The 16,597-nt window shown below is 42.3% G+C and overlaps 2 protein-coding genes across 2 annotated transcripts in view; both read right to left on the minus strand.

Annotated features, from left to right (window-relative positions):
- Window positions 1-16,597, minus strand: part of REEP5 (receptor accessory protein 5) — a 36,625-nt gene that overhangs the window by 18,896 nt on the left and 1,132 nt on the right. Inside the window, exons 2-3 of the mRNA XM_081090198.1 lie at window positions 16,236-16,329; window positions 313-451 (exon numbers count right to left, since the gene is read on the minus strand). Coding sequence (XP_080946324.1) covers window positions 313-451; window positions 16,236-16,329 — 233 coding nt within the window. The remainder of the gene's footprint in view (window positions 1-312; window positions 452-16,235; window positions 16,330-16,597) is intronic.
- On the minus strand, window positions 4,018-7,432 carry LOC308518068 (small ribosomal subunit protein eS28-like; the record flags this gene model as incomplete). The annotated part of the gene is made up of 3 exons (XM_081089658.1): window positions 4,018-4,337; window positions 5,887-5,941; window positions 7,409-7,432. 3 exons carry the CDS (start codon window positions 7,430-7,432, stop codon window positions 4,096-4,098), a joined length of 321 nt encoding a protein of 106 aa, XP_080945784.1. The 3' UTR covers window positions 4,018-4,095.

A 16,597-nucleotide genomic window follows, 5' to 3' on the forward strand; every position in this document is an offset into this window, starting at 1 on the left:
CATGCAGATAGGATCTTGGTGAGCAGCAGTGTTTGTGATAGATCATAGTATTTCCATGTTTTACTATCGCCTTCATCTTAAACACACAATTGCTATGGCTGTTTCCAAGACAGTATGCAAAAAAATAGACGTGTTGAATCTTGTCTTCCTATTCATAGGATCTGAGGCAGAGCCACAGATGTCTAACATTCAAGTATTTATTTGTTCCTATTCTTGTTTATAGGTCCTGAGATGGAGTTTCTTTAGGGGTAGGGGGCAAATCAAGTCCATATATGGAAGGAGACAGAGCAGTGTTGGGAACTGCCCACATACCTTTAGCATGTAGTAGAAGGGGAACCAGGACAGGAAGAGGTCAGAGAAGAATTCGGCAATGCTGAACACACCGTACACTACCCAGTAGGTCAGCCACTGGGTATCATCTTCTTTGTTGGGACTCTCTATGGCTTTAATTCTGAAAGGCAATAGAAAAGCAAGTATATCATGTAGTAGGATCTCAATGAAACATTTTCAAACATACGTCCACAGCCTGCCCTCCAACACCAACTGAGAAATACTACAGGCAAATGTATCCAATGTGTCACTAGACACAAGAGCACAACTAAAGACAGCAAGCAATGTGGAGCTCAGGACAAGTCTGACTATTTGTTCCAGTGTTTTGGTCGCCAGAGAAACCAGTACCAGCTGTCCCATGGTCTCCACCCTGCTCAGCCTCCACCCAGGCCCCAGGAGACACTGTCCACAACTGGGAACCCGAGTAATTCCCCCTCCAGGGGGTTCCTGCTGCCAGGGATATATCAAAAATTCTCTCATAGTAACACAGTTCTTGTGTACTTTTAATAACTGAGGCACATCATGGGTGAATATGAGTTTTCTCTTCTGTGCTTTATCTGAGTGTGGTTTATCTATTTATATCTAAGAGGGTTTTTAAAGTTATTAGTGTGATAAAATTTTATTTCTTATACATTTATCCTGGGCAGAGAGGATGCACAGTTATATTTCACTTAAGGCCTTAATTTTGGGAACTAAAGCAGTCATGAGTAAGTAAACACACATATCCACACATAAACTGCTAAACATTTCATGAAACCAGCCAATAGTTTAAATTCTATTCTATCATTGTTTTTAGGAAATTAGTCAAGATCCAGATTCAAAAACAGAAAAGCTACCCTAACAACTCAAGTATAGTACTTCGAGGAGAAAAAAATAAAAAAGGTTAGCTCCTTTACTTATCAACAATATGAATTCAAAACTTTCTACGTTAATACACCTGGAACATTATGTGGTAACAGTGAAAATAGAAACAAACTCAAAATTGAACACACACGTTGATCACAACATTGTAGAAAACCAGGGCAATGAAAGATAGGAAAAGACCAGTCTTATTAAGGTGAAGAGATTTTTAAATAGAACTGCTCATATTACTGAAGCATTTAATTATTGCTTTAACTTAAAGCACAATGTTTATTTTTAAAAATGTCTACATGTCATAACATCATAAACTAGTCAGAACAAGAAAGAACACTGAAGACAGTCTCACCCATTCAGTTTATAGTTGAGGAACCTGAGACTAAAAAAAGTAAACAAGAGTAAAACTGGGGATTCCTGAATGCTATTTACTTATATACTTTCTTGTCCAGGTGAGGTGACACAGATGATGCTTCAATAATACATCCTACTGCCTTGTACATATATTGAATCATATTTCAACTTTTGTGTCAGGAGGATGTATCAACTTAGACAACATAAAGAATTCAAGAAATTATAGGATGCACTCTATACCCTTAAACCATTTGCAGTCCAGCCAAAATGGGAAAGTTAAATAAGGGAGGGGTAAAGAGCTTTATAATTATTTAACTCTCACAATAGCCCTATGAAATAGGTGTTATTCTCATTCTTGAGAGGAAGAAACAGACATGGCCGGATATGCAGAAGATGGTTGACAACAGTATAGGAGCAGCTCTCAACCCTGAAAATTCACTGAGCAGAATCAGAAATCATAGGATGTGGAGTTGGAAGATATCTTAGAGATAAACTAGTTTACATTCTGCATTTTATAGACAACAAATGGATTTCAAAGAGGAAAAAGTGATATTAAAAAGAATGAATGTCAACTCAAACTATAAGATTACAGAGGGACGTGTTCATTCATTTTTTAAGGGCAATATGAACTGTTTAAATACATTTTTGGTATATCCATACACTGAAATATTTGAAACCTTTAAAAAGGATATTGACAGGGGAAAATGTCTAAGATATAGTGTTGAGTATAAAAAGGAGATTACTAATTTTGTGTAAACAAAAAGTCTGTGTATGTTTACAGATTAAGAATGGTGTCCAAAAATTGTTAAAGCTATTTCTGAGTACTGGAATTATAGAATTTTAGTGTTGTTGTTTTTTTTACTGTCTTTGCAATGAGCATGTACTGTTTTTTATAACCAAAGGAAGGAAGAAGATTTCTATTTCGGGGGGAAAAAAAGAGCACCAGACTTACTATACCTACTTCCTCCTATGGGATTAGGTCACTCTTTAGGGCTTTGTTAAAAACAAACACTAAAGTGAACATCAGACACATTCCTTAATTTCTCTCTTGAGGAAACTGCACATGGTTTTTTTTAACAAATAAACTTCTCTAACAATGATCAGACACAATCTGTTGTGTTTTAGAGCATTCAAAGGCCTTTAATACACACAAAGACATACAGAGAGAAGAGCCATAAAGCCCACCCATGAAACTAATTCATCCTAATTTTCTAGTTAAAGCAAACTATCCAAAAAAAAAAAAAAGAGAGAAAAATTAACTATGCTGAACTATGAAATAGCCAGACTTTTCCCTCCATTTCTTCCCAATGCTCATCTGGCTTTATATCATTTCACCATCCTTAGCTTGCAGTTTGTATTCTGGTTCTACCACTTAGTAGGTATACAATCTTGGGCAAGTTATTCTGGGCTTCAGTTTCCGAATTTTTCAACTAGGGATGAGGAACCTCGTTGTGTTGCTATGAAGACTAAAGTGGTTATTACATGTAAAGCACTTAGAAAAAAAATGACTGGAACAGAGTAAGCATCACTAAATATTTCCTTAGTAATAATTACAATTCTATATAATAATCCCTAATATGCAAATCAACTGAATGGCAGAATGACCAGTGGAACAACCAGTCACTGACACGCACTAACCACCAGGGGGCAGATGCTCAATGCAGGAGCTGTCCCCTGGTGATCAGTGCGTTCCCACAGGGGGAGTGCTGCTCAGCCAGAAGCAGGGCTCATGGCTGGCAAGCACAGCGGTGGTGGTGGGAGCCTCTCCCGCCTCCGCTGCAGACAGGCAGTAAGGAGCAAGGGGTCCTGGACTGTGAGAGCCCTGGACTGTGAGAGGGATGTCCAGCCAGGCTGAAGGACCCCTGCAGCTACCACCAGTGCACGAATTTCGTGTACCAGGCCTCTAGTATGGTAATAATTTATTATCAGGAGGCCATAGATTAAAAAGAAATTAGAGTGGTAAGAACACTCCAGTCCAGGGATGGCGAACCTTCTGAGCTCAGCGTGTCAGCATTTTGAAAAACCCTAACTTACCTCTGGTGCCATGTCACATATAGAAATTTTTTGATATTTGCAACCATAGGAAAACAAAGACTTATATTTTGATATTTATTTTATATATTTAAATGCCATTTAACAAAGAAAAATCAACCCAAAAAAATGAGTTTACGTGTCACCTTTGACACGTGTCATAGATTCGCCATCACTGCTCCAGTCTTTCCAGCTAAGCAGAGCTGATAAAGGATTAATACCATTGTTAATAGGCTAAAAGGAGATTAGAGAAATTACCCGTGGATTTTAATTATGCCTCACTCTCCAAATCCCAAATGCTACAGAAAGTAAAGAGCTAAAATTTCAAAAATCCTATTGGCAGGTCAATGGGAACAAATTTGACACTGCTGAAAATGTTTCTCAGGCACATGCTGCAAAGGTGGCTGTCCAAAATTCTTTTTTTTTTCTCTTTCCCCCGAATTTACATAAACACTTTATTAACAGTGGAGCATCTTCCCCATGGGCTATGTGGTTCACCCAGACAGCCAGGACCCAGGCACCAGTTCAGTGCAGCCTCCGAGCCTCTCGCTCCGACTCCAGCAGAGTGAGCACGTCACCCTCGCGCACAGGGCCTTTCACGTTGCGGATGATGGAGCGGCTCGTGTCGTCCATGAACTCCACGTGGACCTGCATGCACTGTCCCTGGGAACCGGTCCTGCCCAGCACCTTGGTGACCCGGGCTAGCTTGATAGGCTGCACACAACTCGTGTCATTGATGGTGGCAACAGTTGGGCGGAAAGCAAATTCTTTACATTGGTATTGAACTGGAACTGTATGTCCATTACCCACTGGCCAGCCCACATCCAGAGCACTCAGCCCTGTGACTGGTGCAGCTGCCTCCACCCTCACTGGCCCTTCTATTGTTCCCACCTTTGCTGCTGCTTTCTTTCTATTTTTCTTTTTTTTACAGAGAGGAAGGGAAAGGGATAGAGAGTTAGAAACATCGATGAGAGAAAAACATCGATCAGCTGCCTCCTGTACACTCCCTACTGGGGATATGCCCGCAACCAAGGTACATGCCCTTGACCAGACTAGAACCTGGGACCCTTGAGTCCGCAGGCTGACGCTCTATCCACTGAGCCAAACCGGTTAGGGCTTGCTGCTGCTTTCTAAAAGCAAGGGCAAGAACCAGGTGCGGCCAAAGGATAGCAGTAAACACAAAGTCTGTGTTTGTTAACATGTAATAACATTCAGAAGTTTAAGCAATTAACAAATACAAAAAATTATATACTACCCAACTTTTAGCTAATATTTGTATTATAAATATTCTACTGTTATATCATTAAGAAACTAAAACTACAAATAGAAAAGCAGTTATGAGGGAAAAAACACATTTTCTATGTTTTCGAGATATTCCTGTTATAGTTTCAATTATTGATATTTTCTTCTTTCACCCATGACAACTTTAGTTAAGTTGTATCATTGGGATGGATGTTATATTTTCATATTTCAATGAAGTTATAAATTAAGCATTTTTGACACTGTTTTAACTCTTTCAGACCCAAAGGTTATCTCTAGTTATTGGGTTTTCCATACTTTCATTCATGTCATTAAATTGAAAAATGTCAATTTCCTACATTAGAATGGAGTATATACGGCATAACTATTAATATCTATGTATTATACACACATACATATGCAACGAAGGGTAAGTATAAGATGGATGGCAAATCTGAAAAGTTCACTGAGAAGTTTTACCAGTTTCATTTTATGTCCTATATTACAAATGATATAACCCTATATAATAAAAGCATAGTACGCAAACTGTCCCCTCGACCAGAAGTTGTCTGGGAGTTTGACCAGGGGTTGGGGCCGGCCGGGGGAAGGGAGGGAGGCCCCAGTTGGCAGCCGGCATCCACTGGGGATCCTACCAGTGCATGCATGCACTGGGACTCTAGTATATAATAAAATAAATAGTGCAGTTAGTAAAAACCTATACCAATAAAAAAAAGCTTTGAGATGTGCTTTTGAACAGAAAGGAAATTGCTTGTGGTTTAATAACAAATAGTCCAGAGTTTAAGGTAGATCCTTTTATTTTTTTAAACATATTTTATTGATTTTTTACAGAGAGGAAGGGAGAGGGAATAGAGAGTTAGAAACATCGATCAGCTGCCTCCTGCACACCCCCCACTGGGGATGTGCTCACAACCAAGGTACATGCCCCTGACCGGAATCGAACCTGGGACCCTTGAGTTCACAGGCTGATGCTTTATCCACTAAGCCAAACCAGTCAGGGCTCAAGGTAGATCCTTTGATGCTTGAATCTGAACTAATGGTTTTCCTACCTCCCTTTACCTCTGTTTAGGAATCTGCTATTGCAAATCTTATTTGACACATACAGTGCATCAAACTGGAAGGAAAAGCATAACGTTTTAAGACATAAACACTATGCCAATCAATTTTTTTTCTTCGTGGAAAACAAGGTCAGAAACCATGGGAGCTCAGAGTTACCTTGCTTTTCACTGCTGAGTGCGTGTGTTGCAAAGCAAGAGAGAGGATCAACAAGCAAGAGACAAGTGAAAGAAAACAGAATATACAATACAACCAAGTTGCTTGTGTACTGTTCATATCATGCCTAACCCTCCTCCCAACCCCCCAAAAAGGTAGGAGATAGCTACTGGCAAATGTGCTTCTGAAATACATAGGAACTGTCTTCTATGTTGGCTATACGGGAACAATGAAAAAACATACCAGGCTCCCCTACTCTTTAATATCATGTTCTCCTATAGTATAAAATAACCAACTTAATGAAAGTCATGATATGCAGTAAGCTAAATCCACAGACAAATACATTTTAAGATGAGTCTATAAAACATCTCTAATGGAGAGTGAATCACTGGTCAAACATTTTGGTTGAATTACTACAACATTATTTATCATCTGTCCACCATTTTGTTTTTAATACAAAATGGAAGATTCAGTCACAATATAAACTGTGGGAGTGTCGACAGTGAGCAGCCAGGGGGGTCAGGCCTCTCTATTACCAACACTTGGTTTTGCCTCAACAGTCCTGTGACCGGAGTGAAGTAACTTCAGTCTGTGGTCCTGATTTCCAAATCTGTTAAAGTTGGCTACAACACCTGCAGCTGGATCTCCAAGACTTCTCCAAGCTAATATTTTATAACTCAAAACTGAATGCACTGAACAATTTCATAGTTGGTTAAAAAGGATTAATGCTTGAAGCAATATAATAGTAGATGCAAATAGCAATATAATAGTAGATGCAAATCCTACTGGCACAACTCTTTGTCAATAAAATGGAAGATAATAGCCCTGGCGTATTTGGCTCAGTGGATAGAGCATTGGCCCGAAGACTGAAGGGTCCCAGGTTCAATTCTGGCCAAGGGCACATGCCTAGGTTGCAGACTTGATCCCCAGTGGGGGGAGAAGGGGATGTGCGCAGGAGGCAGCCGATCAATGATTCTCATCATTGATGTTTCTATCTCCCTCTCCATCTCCCTCACCCTTCCTCTCTGAAATCAATAAAAATATATTTTAAGAAATTGAAGAGAATATATTGCCCAGTTGGTGTGGCTCACTGGTTGAGCATCGACCTATGCACCAGAAGGTCAAAGTTCGATTTTGGGTCAGGGCACATGACCAGGCTGCGGGCTCAGTCCCCTGAGTGGGGGGCATGCAGGAAGCAGCCAATGGATGATTGTCTCCCATCACTGATGTTTCTCTCCCTCTCCCTTTCTCTCTGAAATCAATAAAAAAATACGTATTATAAAAAAAGATATTATCTTTGTCAAGTGTGGTATCATAAAGCTTACCTTCAACTCAAGCACCCTACCTATTCAAAACAACCTAAACTGACCTTCCCCAGACAAAAGAGGGCCATATCGAGATGCAGAGAGCAGTCTAGAGTTACCTCTGACATGTAAGTGATCCTCACTAGATCACCTAGCCTGTCTCAGAAGCTGCAGGATATATATAGTGGCCGTGTGACTGAGAGGGACAGATGATAAGCTCTGCTCCCAGGAATCAGAAGAGTGAGCTACTGATAGAATGAAGTCAGGGCAGGTTTATGTAGCCCTACTTATATATCAGGTGCTCCAAAAAAGTAAATTTCACTATCAATTTTATACAAATGCTTACACTAATTCATTGTTCCTCAAAATTAATTGGCAATGTTACTGCTAGACACTAAATGCCTCAAAATACCCCAGTATATACTGACATTGTTTTAGATACGGTATGAGGGCATTAAGTTGAAAACTGAGTCCTCATACAAAGTCAGCCCTGAAAAAGAGAAGAACTCGAAGACAGGAAGGTGGGGAGGGAGTGGAAGGCAACTCAGAAGGACAAACACACCAAATCTCCAGGGCTTTCATAAGAGAAAGAGAGTCCATTAAAGTGCAAAAGGGACATGCCAGAGCAGGAATGGGGTCTCCCTCCCTACTGCTTAGAGCCCAGAAACTAGATCCTGAATAATTTAAATCATTCATCTATGTGCTCCTCAAAACTTTCTTTTCCCTATGATACAGGCAAAGGGACATTTTTTTTAACCAAATGCTGGCTAGAATTATCTAAAAAACTGGCACAGGTTGTTTTAAGAATATTTTATTTTTCAATTTTCTCCACACTCTTCCATCTTAAAATAGTCAGCAATATTAGCAATAATACTAAGTGAAAACACGACCAGTAAAAAGCTGACAAAAGTAAAATGTTGAAATGTTTAAGATTTCAGTTTTGATCCAAGTGCACAGTTGGCCAGAATATCTGCGTTTCCTTCAGACGACCCAAGAAAGCAGTGTGGGTAGGCACTGCTCTGCACTGACACAGTGCAGGGAGAAAAGCTAGCGTAATAGGAACACAAGCAGCTAAGTAGAAAATATACCTGCTTCCCCGCATCCCCGCCCAAAAAAAGACAATATATCTGCTCCCAAGTTCCCGTGGGTTAAAAGGGAAAAAACGTAAGATAATTGTAAGTTCTCAAAAAACACAAGACAACAAACACACCCCTTGCTAGTGAGTCTATGAGGAGACTGCAAACACACATCCTCCAGCACCATGAGGGAAGCCCAGCTCTGCTTCAGATGACTTGCTTCTGTGAGACAGGTGGTGCAGAACTGTCAGTCATATAGTCACATGGTGACCTGCTCAAACTCTACTCTGGGCAATGAACCTGTTCAGGAGTCTGTCATTGCAAATCTTTTTTTCTTTTTCTTTTTTTTTTTTTAAATATATTTTATTGATTTTTTACAGAGAGAAAGGGGGAGAGATAGTTAGAAACATCGATCAGCTGCCTCCTGCACATCTCCCACTGGGGACGTGCCCGCAACCCAGGTACATGCCCTCGACCAGAATCGAACCCGGGACCCTTCAGTCCGCAGGCCGACGCTCTATCCACTGAGCCAAACCGGTTTTGGCAGCAAATCTTAAATAAGTAGATTTCAACCATTTCTAACCGGGATTTCCTCACTTACCTGCAGTGCATCATTAGCTAAGATGATGCTGTGGCTTTTACTTGTGGTTACTTGTTAGTACAACTCTTGCAGTTATTTTGACAGTGTTTTTTTTTGTGTGTGTTATTGTTTTTTCCAGTCCCCCCTCCCCACCTTCCCTTTCTGATCTAACCTCACATGGGTCATCCCCAAACATCACCTCTTGAGATCTGCTGGCTCCTGACACAGAACTAAAGGCAAGACTGAATTCCCTCAGGAAATCCAATTCGGTGTACTGTCTTCAGGTGGGCTTGCACTGGTAAAACAGAGCAGGTCCTTGCATATAACTTTGCAAATTGCAACCGTCATAAATCAATGCACATCAGAGACAAGAGAAAGAACTTGTTAGTAATATATTCTAACACATGTTCACAAAACACTGCAAATGACTGTGTGCAGATATCTGATCTGGGATGGCAGTAGCTTATTTGAGTAAAAATACACTGCATGAAAGTAATGTATTGGCAGTGTCAAACTGATCAACAGTTCAATTTTCATCTCTACATAAGGCTATGGCACATTTCTGTAGGACATTCAAGAGCCACTTGTGCCTGGCCAGCTTGGCTCAGTCATTGAGTGTTGACCTCCAAACCAAGAGGTCACAGTTGGATTTCCGGTCAGGGTATATGCCCGGGGTGTGGGCTCCATTCTCAGTGAGGGGGTGTGCAGGAGGCAGCTGATCAGTGATTCTCTCTCATCATTGATGTTTCTCTCTCTCTCCTTCTGAAATCAATCAATATATATATATTTTAAATAGAGCCACTTGGAAAATGGTATAACATAAAAGTTAAAAACATGGACTTTGGAGCCAGACTTCCTGGATTTAAGTACCAGTTTCACCATCCACTAGTTGTTAGACCTTAACCAAATTACTTCTGTTTCCTCACCTGTAAAACGGGAATCATCACAGTACTTACATTGTAGGGCTGTCATGAGAATTAAATGAGCGATATTTGTAAAGCACTTAAACAGGGATCCACAAGTGTCTATTTAATTAAGTGCTGCACAGGTGTTCAGGAGTCATGCAAAGAGCTAATTGCTGTTACACTCTGTATTAAAATGGGCTAGTGAGGACACACAGAAGAGAAAGTGGCACATCACTGAAGTGGGCATGAGACAGTAAAAGCATGAGCAATCATTAGATTATACATACACACCAAAACACTGGACTCTACACATATTTAATCTGTCAACCTTGGTACTAAAATAACCTCAATGAGCTTTCACATTCCTGTGTAGTCACTGATGGTTCCAGACCAAAACTGGCCTCTGAGACCTTGGGAAACATATTCCACCTCTGTCCTGGATCATATGGAAACTGAAGGAGTCAAACTACATGTTTGATCTCTAAGGCCCAACTCTGATAGACCCAGGAAGGTGGCGGCCTGATCCTTAAGAAAAATATAAAATGAAAAGAAAATTAATGGACTTTTATTAGAATTTTAAACAAAAAGGTTGTTGAGTTGGGATAAAAAGAGCACTGCCCTCCTTTCCCTTCTCTGCAGAGCAAAAATAAAAATCCTATCCTATATAATAAAACCCTAATATGCAAATTGACCAAACAGCAGAATGAACAGTGGAACAACCAGTCGCTATGATGCGCACTGACCACCAGGAGGGCAGATACTCAACACAGCTCCTGTGTTGATCATCTGCCTCCAAGAGGGAGGTCACCAGCAGCAGAGATTGGTGAGTGCCCGCCAGCCCCCCACCTCACATCCTGCAAACCAGCAGTCAGACATCCCTTGAGGGTGCAGGTCAGGCTGAGGGACCCCCTCCCCCGCACGCATTTCGTACACCAGGCCTCTAGTAGAAAATAAAGTCATTAGACTTTCCCTCATCATTCCATTTGAACAGAAAAAGCAGGGAGAAGACCGGCACCCACATTCGAGAGCCCCTGAGGAGTTACCTCAGGTCTCAGGTAACAGACTTTGCGTATGAAGGGGGAGCCCAGCACACACTCCTGAGAGGCCCCTCAGGAAGATTCTTGTTTGTGCAATGCCATTAAAAGCAGGGCTGCACCAGAAACAAAAATCCATGTTATGATTCCCTTTATATGAAAATAGAGGCCCGGTGCATGAAATTCGTGCCCTCTCACAGTCCGGAAGCCCTCGGAGGATGTCTGACTGACACAGGCCTAAGCCACAGTAGGAGATCCTTAGTGCTGCTGCGGAGGCGGGAGAGGCTCGAGAGGCTCTTGTCACTGCCGCTGCGCTCGCCAACTGTGAGCCCGGCTCAAGGCTTGTGGCTGAGCAGTGCTCCCCGTGGGACTGCACTGACCACCAGGGGGCAGCTTCTGCATTGAGCGTCTGCCCCCTGGTGGTCAGTGCGCAACATAGCGACCAGTGGTCCCACCGTTTGGTCGATTTGCATATTAGCCTTTTATTATATAGGATGTCTGGAATTAGGCAAATCCAGAGAGACAGTTAGTAAAATGGTGGTTTCTGGGGACTGGGATGTAGGAGAAAAGGGGAGTGACTGCTAATGGGTGTAGGGTTTCCTTTTTGGGAGATGAAAATGTTTTGGAATCAGATAGTGGTGATGCTTTCAAAATTCTATGAATATACTAACCACTGAATTGTTCACTTTAAAAACTTTTCATGTGAATTATAGCTCAGCAAACGGAGGGAGTAAATCTCCCTTAATAATGGAGGTTCCTATTATTATCTAGTAGTCTACCTTCTCTTATCAGGAATAGAGGGAAATAAGGAGATTAAGGTAATTCTGTCAACAGCTCTTGATAACAAGGCTGCTGGAATTAGATTTCATGTTGCCTATTCATGAAACATCTGGTGGCCAAAGAGTCTGGAAACATAGACGATTACAGACTGAAATTATGTCCACAGAAAGCGAAGGTCACCTGGAGGAAGGGAGCACCTGGTAAGGCACTGGTTGTCCTCCAGGAGCACTGGCCAGCCTTCTGCTGTGTGCCTGCTCCAACATGCCACGCCCTGACCGGGAGCCAGGTGCACCTGAGCCCACCCACAGATTTCCCAAGGCAGTGAGTCATAAGAAAAGCTAGGAAGCCAAATGAGCTTTTCCAAATGTCATTTCTGCACCCTACAGTCACGAGGCCCAGTGCCGACCATTATGCACAACCTGTGGACACTTCATGATGGTCCAATGAGAGGAAACAGCAGGAGCAAATGCTGAAAGGTGACAAAAGAAGGGCTAGACATAGTTTGGCAGGATCATCAACTCCTTCTAGAGGTCACAGCAGTCATCTCACACCCTATTTAAAACCCACTCAAGGCTGACAAAAAACATGCAAACCCCCTACAACAACTTGGAATAAAACCCACAGTTCCTGTACCAGCCGCTGGCCGGGCCGGTAGCACCTGCACCTCTCCAGTCCTCCCTCACTGCTCTTTCCTCTCACACAGCTTACTGAGCGCCCGCTGCCCAGGGGCCTGGCACAGGCTGCTGCCTCTGCCTGGCTCTGCGCTTGGCTAGCCCCTTCTCATTCCTCAGGTCTTAACTCAAATAGGATCTCAGACAAATACTGGAGTCCTTCCTGTTATTCTCTGCCACGGCTCCCTGCTGATTTTCTTTGGGGAAAGAAAATCACTCTCTCACTACATTACTTTTTCCTGGTAGTCTGTTCGTTCACAGAAGGTGGAGAGCAATCCACCTTAGTGCCTGGCCTATCTAACGTGCTTCCAGAGTCTGGCTCGTGGCTGGCATTTGATTTTTGCTAAACAGATTAACTTGTATTTTTAACTATAAATCTGGCTAGGGAGCACAGGGGAAATGACAAGAGGCAAGGAGAACAGTTAAAGTGAAAGTGATCACAGACCACACATAAAGTTAACACTGATTTAGATGCTATTAATACCACCACGTTCAAGGGCTTTCTTTCTGGCAATGATACAATCACATGGGCTAAGTAATGAACAGACTTGAGTAGACAAATGGAACACGGATTGCCTGAATGCTTACTGACTGGAGGGGGGGGGGGGGCGGCTATATGTTTTATTCTGTGCACGTAGTTCCAGGTCTCCTTGAACCTCCCTCACAAAGCAGAGGCCAGGTGGACTTCTGGGCTATTCCCAAGGCCAGCAGGCCATTCCCTCCACCCCTGCCCCATTCGCCCCATCTTCAAGAGTAACAAGCACAGGTTACCACTGTCACTTTTCAACAGGGATTCTCAACACTGACTGCACATTAGAATCCTAAAAATTATAAAGGATTGAGGATTTTTAAAAATCCCCGAACTGAGGCCACACCGCAGACCAATTACATCAGAATCTCTGCGTGGAAACCAGGCGTCAGTATTTTTAAGGCTCCTCAGGTAATTCTAATGGGCAGTCAGGGCTGAGAACCACTGTTTTAGGGAAAAGCCCAAGTACCCAGAGGCCAGCCTTTACTCAATTCCCGCATAGTCACAGAATCTTGTATTTATCTTGATGGCAAAAGAGTTGGGTCTTCCAAAAGGAAGCATCCTACGAATAAACACTAATCCAGAAATATTCATTATTTCCTGAATTTTTGTTTACACCATTAAATTTCCTTTATTTGATTTTTAATACCTTTCCAACTCTTATTAAGATATACGGCAGCCCTGACCGGTTTGGCTCAGTGGATAGAGCATCGGCCTGCGGACTGAAGGGTCCCGGGTTCGATTCTGGCCAAGGGCATGTACCTTGGTTGCGGGCACATCCCCAGTAGGAGGTCTGCAGGAGGCAGCTGATCGATGTTTCTCTCTCATTGATGTTTCTGGCTCTCTATCCCTCTCTCTTCCTCTCTGTGAAAAATCAATAAAATATATTAAAAAAAAAAAAGATATACAGCAAATGTCATTTTGCCTCAGAATACTGAAGTAGAAAAGAAAACAAAATGTATATACTTGGTGAATGATTCTAAAATATATAAAACCCACTTACCTGATCTACTCAGAAATATGACTATCTCTACCATTTTACAGAATTCTTAGCAAAACACAAAAACTACTTTAAAAAATGGCCCTGGTTAGAATTAATCCTGTCCAGGTCAAAGAGAAGCAGCACATTCACATTCTGTCCGTGCCTTCAGTCACACCCCCGTCCACACACCCACAGATCTACTTATCTGTCCCACCTACCGGAGACTTTTATCTTTCTAAAGCCCCAGCAATGATCTCATCAGACAACAGAGAGGTTACATTTCGCACAACATTATGTACCAAATGGCACTGATGTGGGGGGAAGGGTTGGATTTTTTCCCATGCTATTCAGTATTTATGAAAATCCAGATGCTTTGCTAACTCAATGTAATTCAAACAGTGAGGCAGTACTAAGCGGCCACACCCGATTTGTTCTAAATGTGAGTGATAAAATCTAGAGCACAAACCTGAAAAATGCTTTAAAAGCTTTCTTTTTAAAAGTAGACTACACAAATGGAAAAAAAGTAAAGAGTGTACAACTGGATGATTTTGACTGTTATCGTAGGCACAGTGATATGCAAGCCATTCTGAATCAGGGCTGTCTACAAAGTTGCTATATACACCATATGCCAGCAGATACTGTTAATGGAAAATTGCTATTCTTGTACCTCTTTCATTGATCTGAAAGCCAAACTAGTTTTTTCTGCTTTGCCTTCAGAATATTTTGGTATTCCCATAAAACCCAGGTGGTGCTGTAGCGGGTAATGCTGGAGAGGGTAAAGCTCTTCTCAAGCCGAAGACTGGCGATCTCCAAATGCATAAGCAAGCAGTGTCCTATATGTAGCTAGACTTTCTGGAGCGCCACTACGTCTGCCAGATTAACATAGTAACTACTACTTACGTAATTTCAATTTAATTGTTCAAATCAAAACTTCTAAGACATGTTTCCTCCCTTCCAATGACAGACACAAAGGTGTAATAATGTGTTATCTGTGCCTTAGCCTCCTAGCTTCCTCTATTTTTGTCCCTGTAGTTGAGGAAAGTTGTAAAAACCAACTCAATGAAAGTAAAACCCACCAGCTTTCTTGGGAAGAGCTGCAGAGTAAAACAAAACTCATTTTTGTGAGGAAGAGTTACTAGTGGAATGCATAGAAGAATGAAATTGTACAATATTTCAAAATAAACACTGTAAAGTAGAAACAACCTCAACAAATTGCCGGGACCGGTTTGGCTCAGTGGATAGAGCGTCGGCCTGCAGACTGAAAGATCCAAGGTTCGATTCTGGTCAAGGGCATGTACCTTGGTAGGGGGCACATCCCCAGTGGGGGGTGTGCAGGAGGCAGCTGATCAATGTTTCTAACTATCTCTCTCCTTTCCTCTCTGTAAAAAATCAATAAAATATATTTTTTTAAAAAAAACAACAAATAATAAATTCAGCTCTTCATCTGATAAGATTCATTTGTAAGTTAGTTTAATTGCATAAATTATTTATATAACCAAGGCACTATATTCAGGATACATTTCATAAGGTTTGTTTTTGTACCAGTATTAGGGTGTTTCCCAGTTGCCCGAAATAAGTGGCAAGCCCTTTTATTTATTTTTTATTTTTTTTAAATTAAATATATTGGGGGTAACACTGTTTCATAACATTATATTGTAAGTTTCCAGTGTACAATTCCAGGGTGTATTATCTGTACACTACACTGTGTGCTCACCACCCAAAGTCTAGTCTCCTCCCCTCATCAGATATCTGACGCCCTTTATCTTCATCTTCCTCCTCGCCCCTTCCCCGGTGGTAGCCACCATACCGTTGCCCATGCCTGTGACTGTGTTTGTGCTTTCTATTTCACATCCCACACATGAGTAAAACCATGCGGTTCTTTTGGCAAGCCTTTTTAAAATCAGGAGAAAATTCTCCCAGTCTCTGAATTAACATTAATTCAGAAACAAGGAAGTCCTAACGGATGGGGCTTTTTGTCTATGCACATGAATATAAGATGAAACACATTAAAATGATTATCAGGGAGAAGGAACCAGCACAGGTGGAGAGCTCCCACCAGCAAGGGCAAGAGGACTCTGTTGTAACACTTTCCGTGTGTGCACCCATCACAAGGTACACATCTCGCCAGTATAATCTGATGAAATAAACATTGCGGCTCGTCATCAAGAGATCAAGCATCAAGTTAAGGCTCTGAAATGTGTAACCCTGAGCAGTCAGTGACTACCCTGTGGTGCTATGGCTGCTCTCAGGGAAAATGGGGACCCAGTAACTAGGGCAGCCCTGGAGGGGGAAGGGGACCGAAGGGGAGAAGGATGGCTGCAGGGGGGTCACTTACGAGACGTAGGCTGGGTAGCCGAATCCTATCAGGTTGCAGAGGAGAGAGGCTCCATAGCCGAACATCAGGTACAAGGCCAACAGCCCGATGACGCCTGGATTCGCGAGGAGAGAAGTGGGTTGAGTGGCAGAGAGGTACTCAAGCCCCACCGCCCCCCCTTAACCGCCCCGCCCCCCCAAACACACACACACACACACACACACACACACACACACACACACACACAACGAAACGCAAGTCTTGGCCGCGTACGGCGCTGGAGAAAAACAAGCCAGGCGGAGACCGACTGGGCCTGCGCCTTCGCGGGGCTTTGCCTCGGGTCTGGGGATAACGGGAAGCCCCCCGCCCCCCCCCCCACCTTC

The sequence above is a fragment of the Myotis nattereri genome (genome assembly GCF_964212035.1).
Source record: "Myotis nattereri genome assembly, chromosome: 4".
NCBI lineage: Eukaryota > Metazoa > Chordata > Mammalia > Chiroptera > Vespertilionidae > Myotis > Myotis nattereri.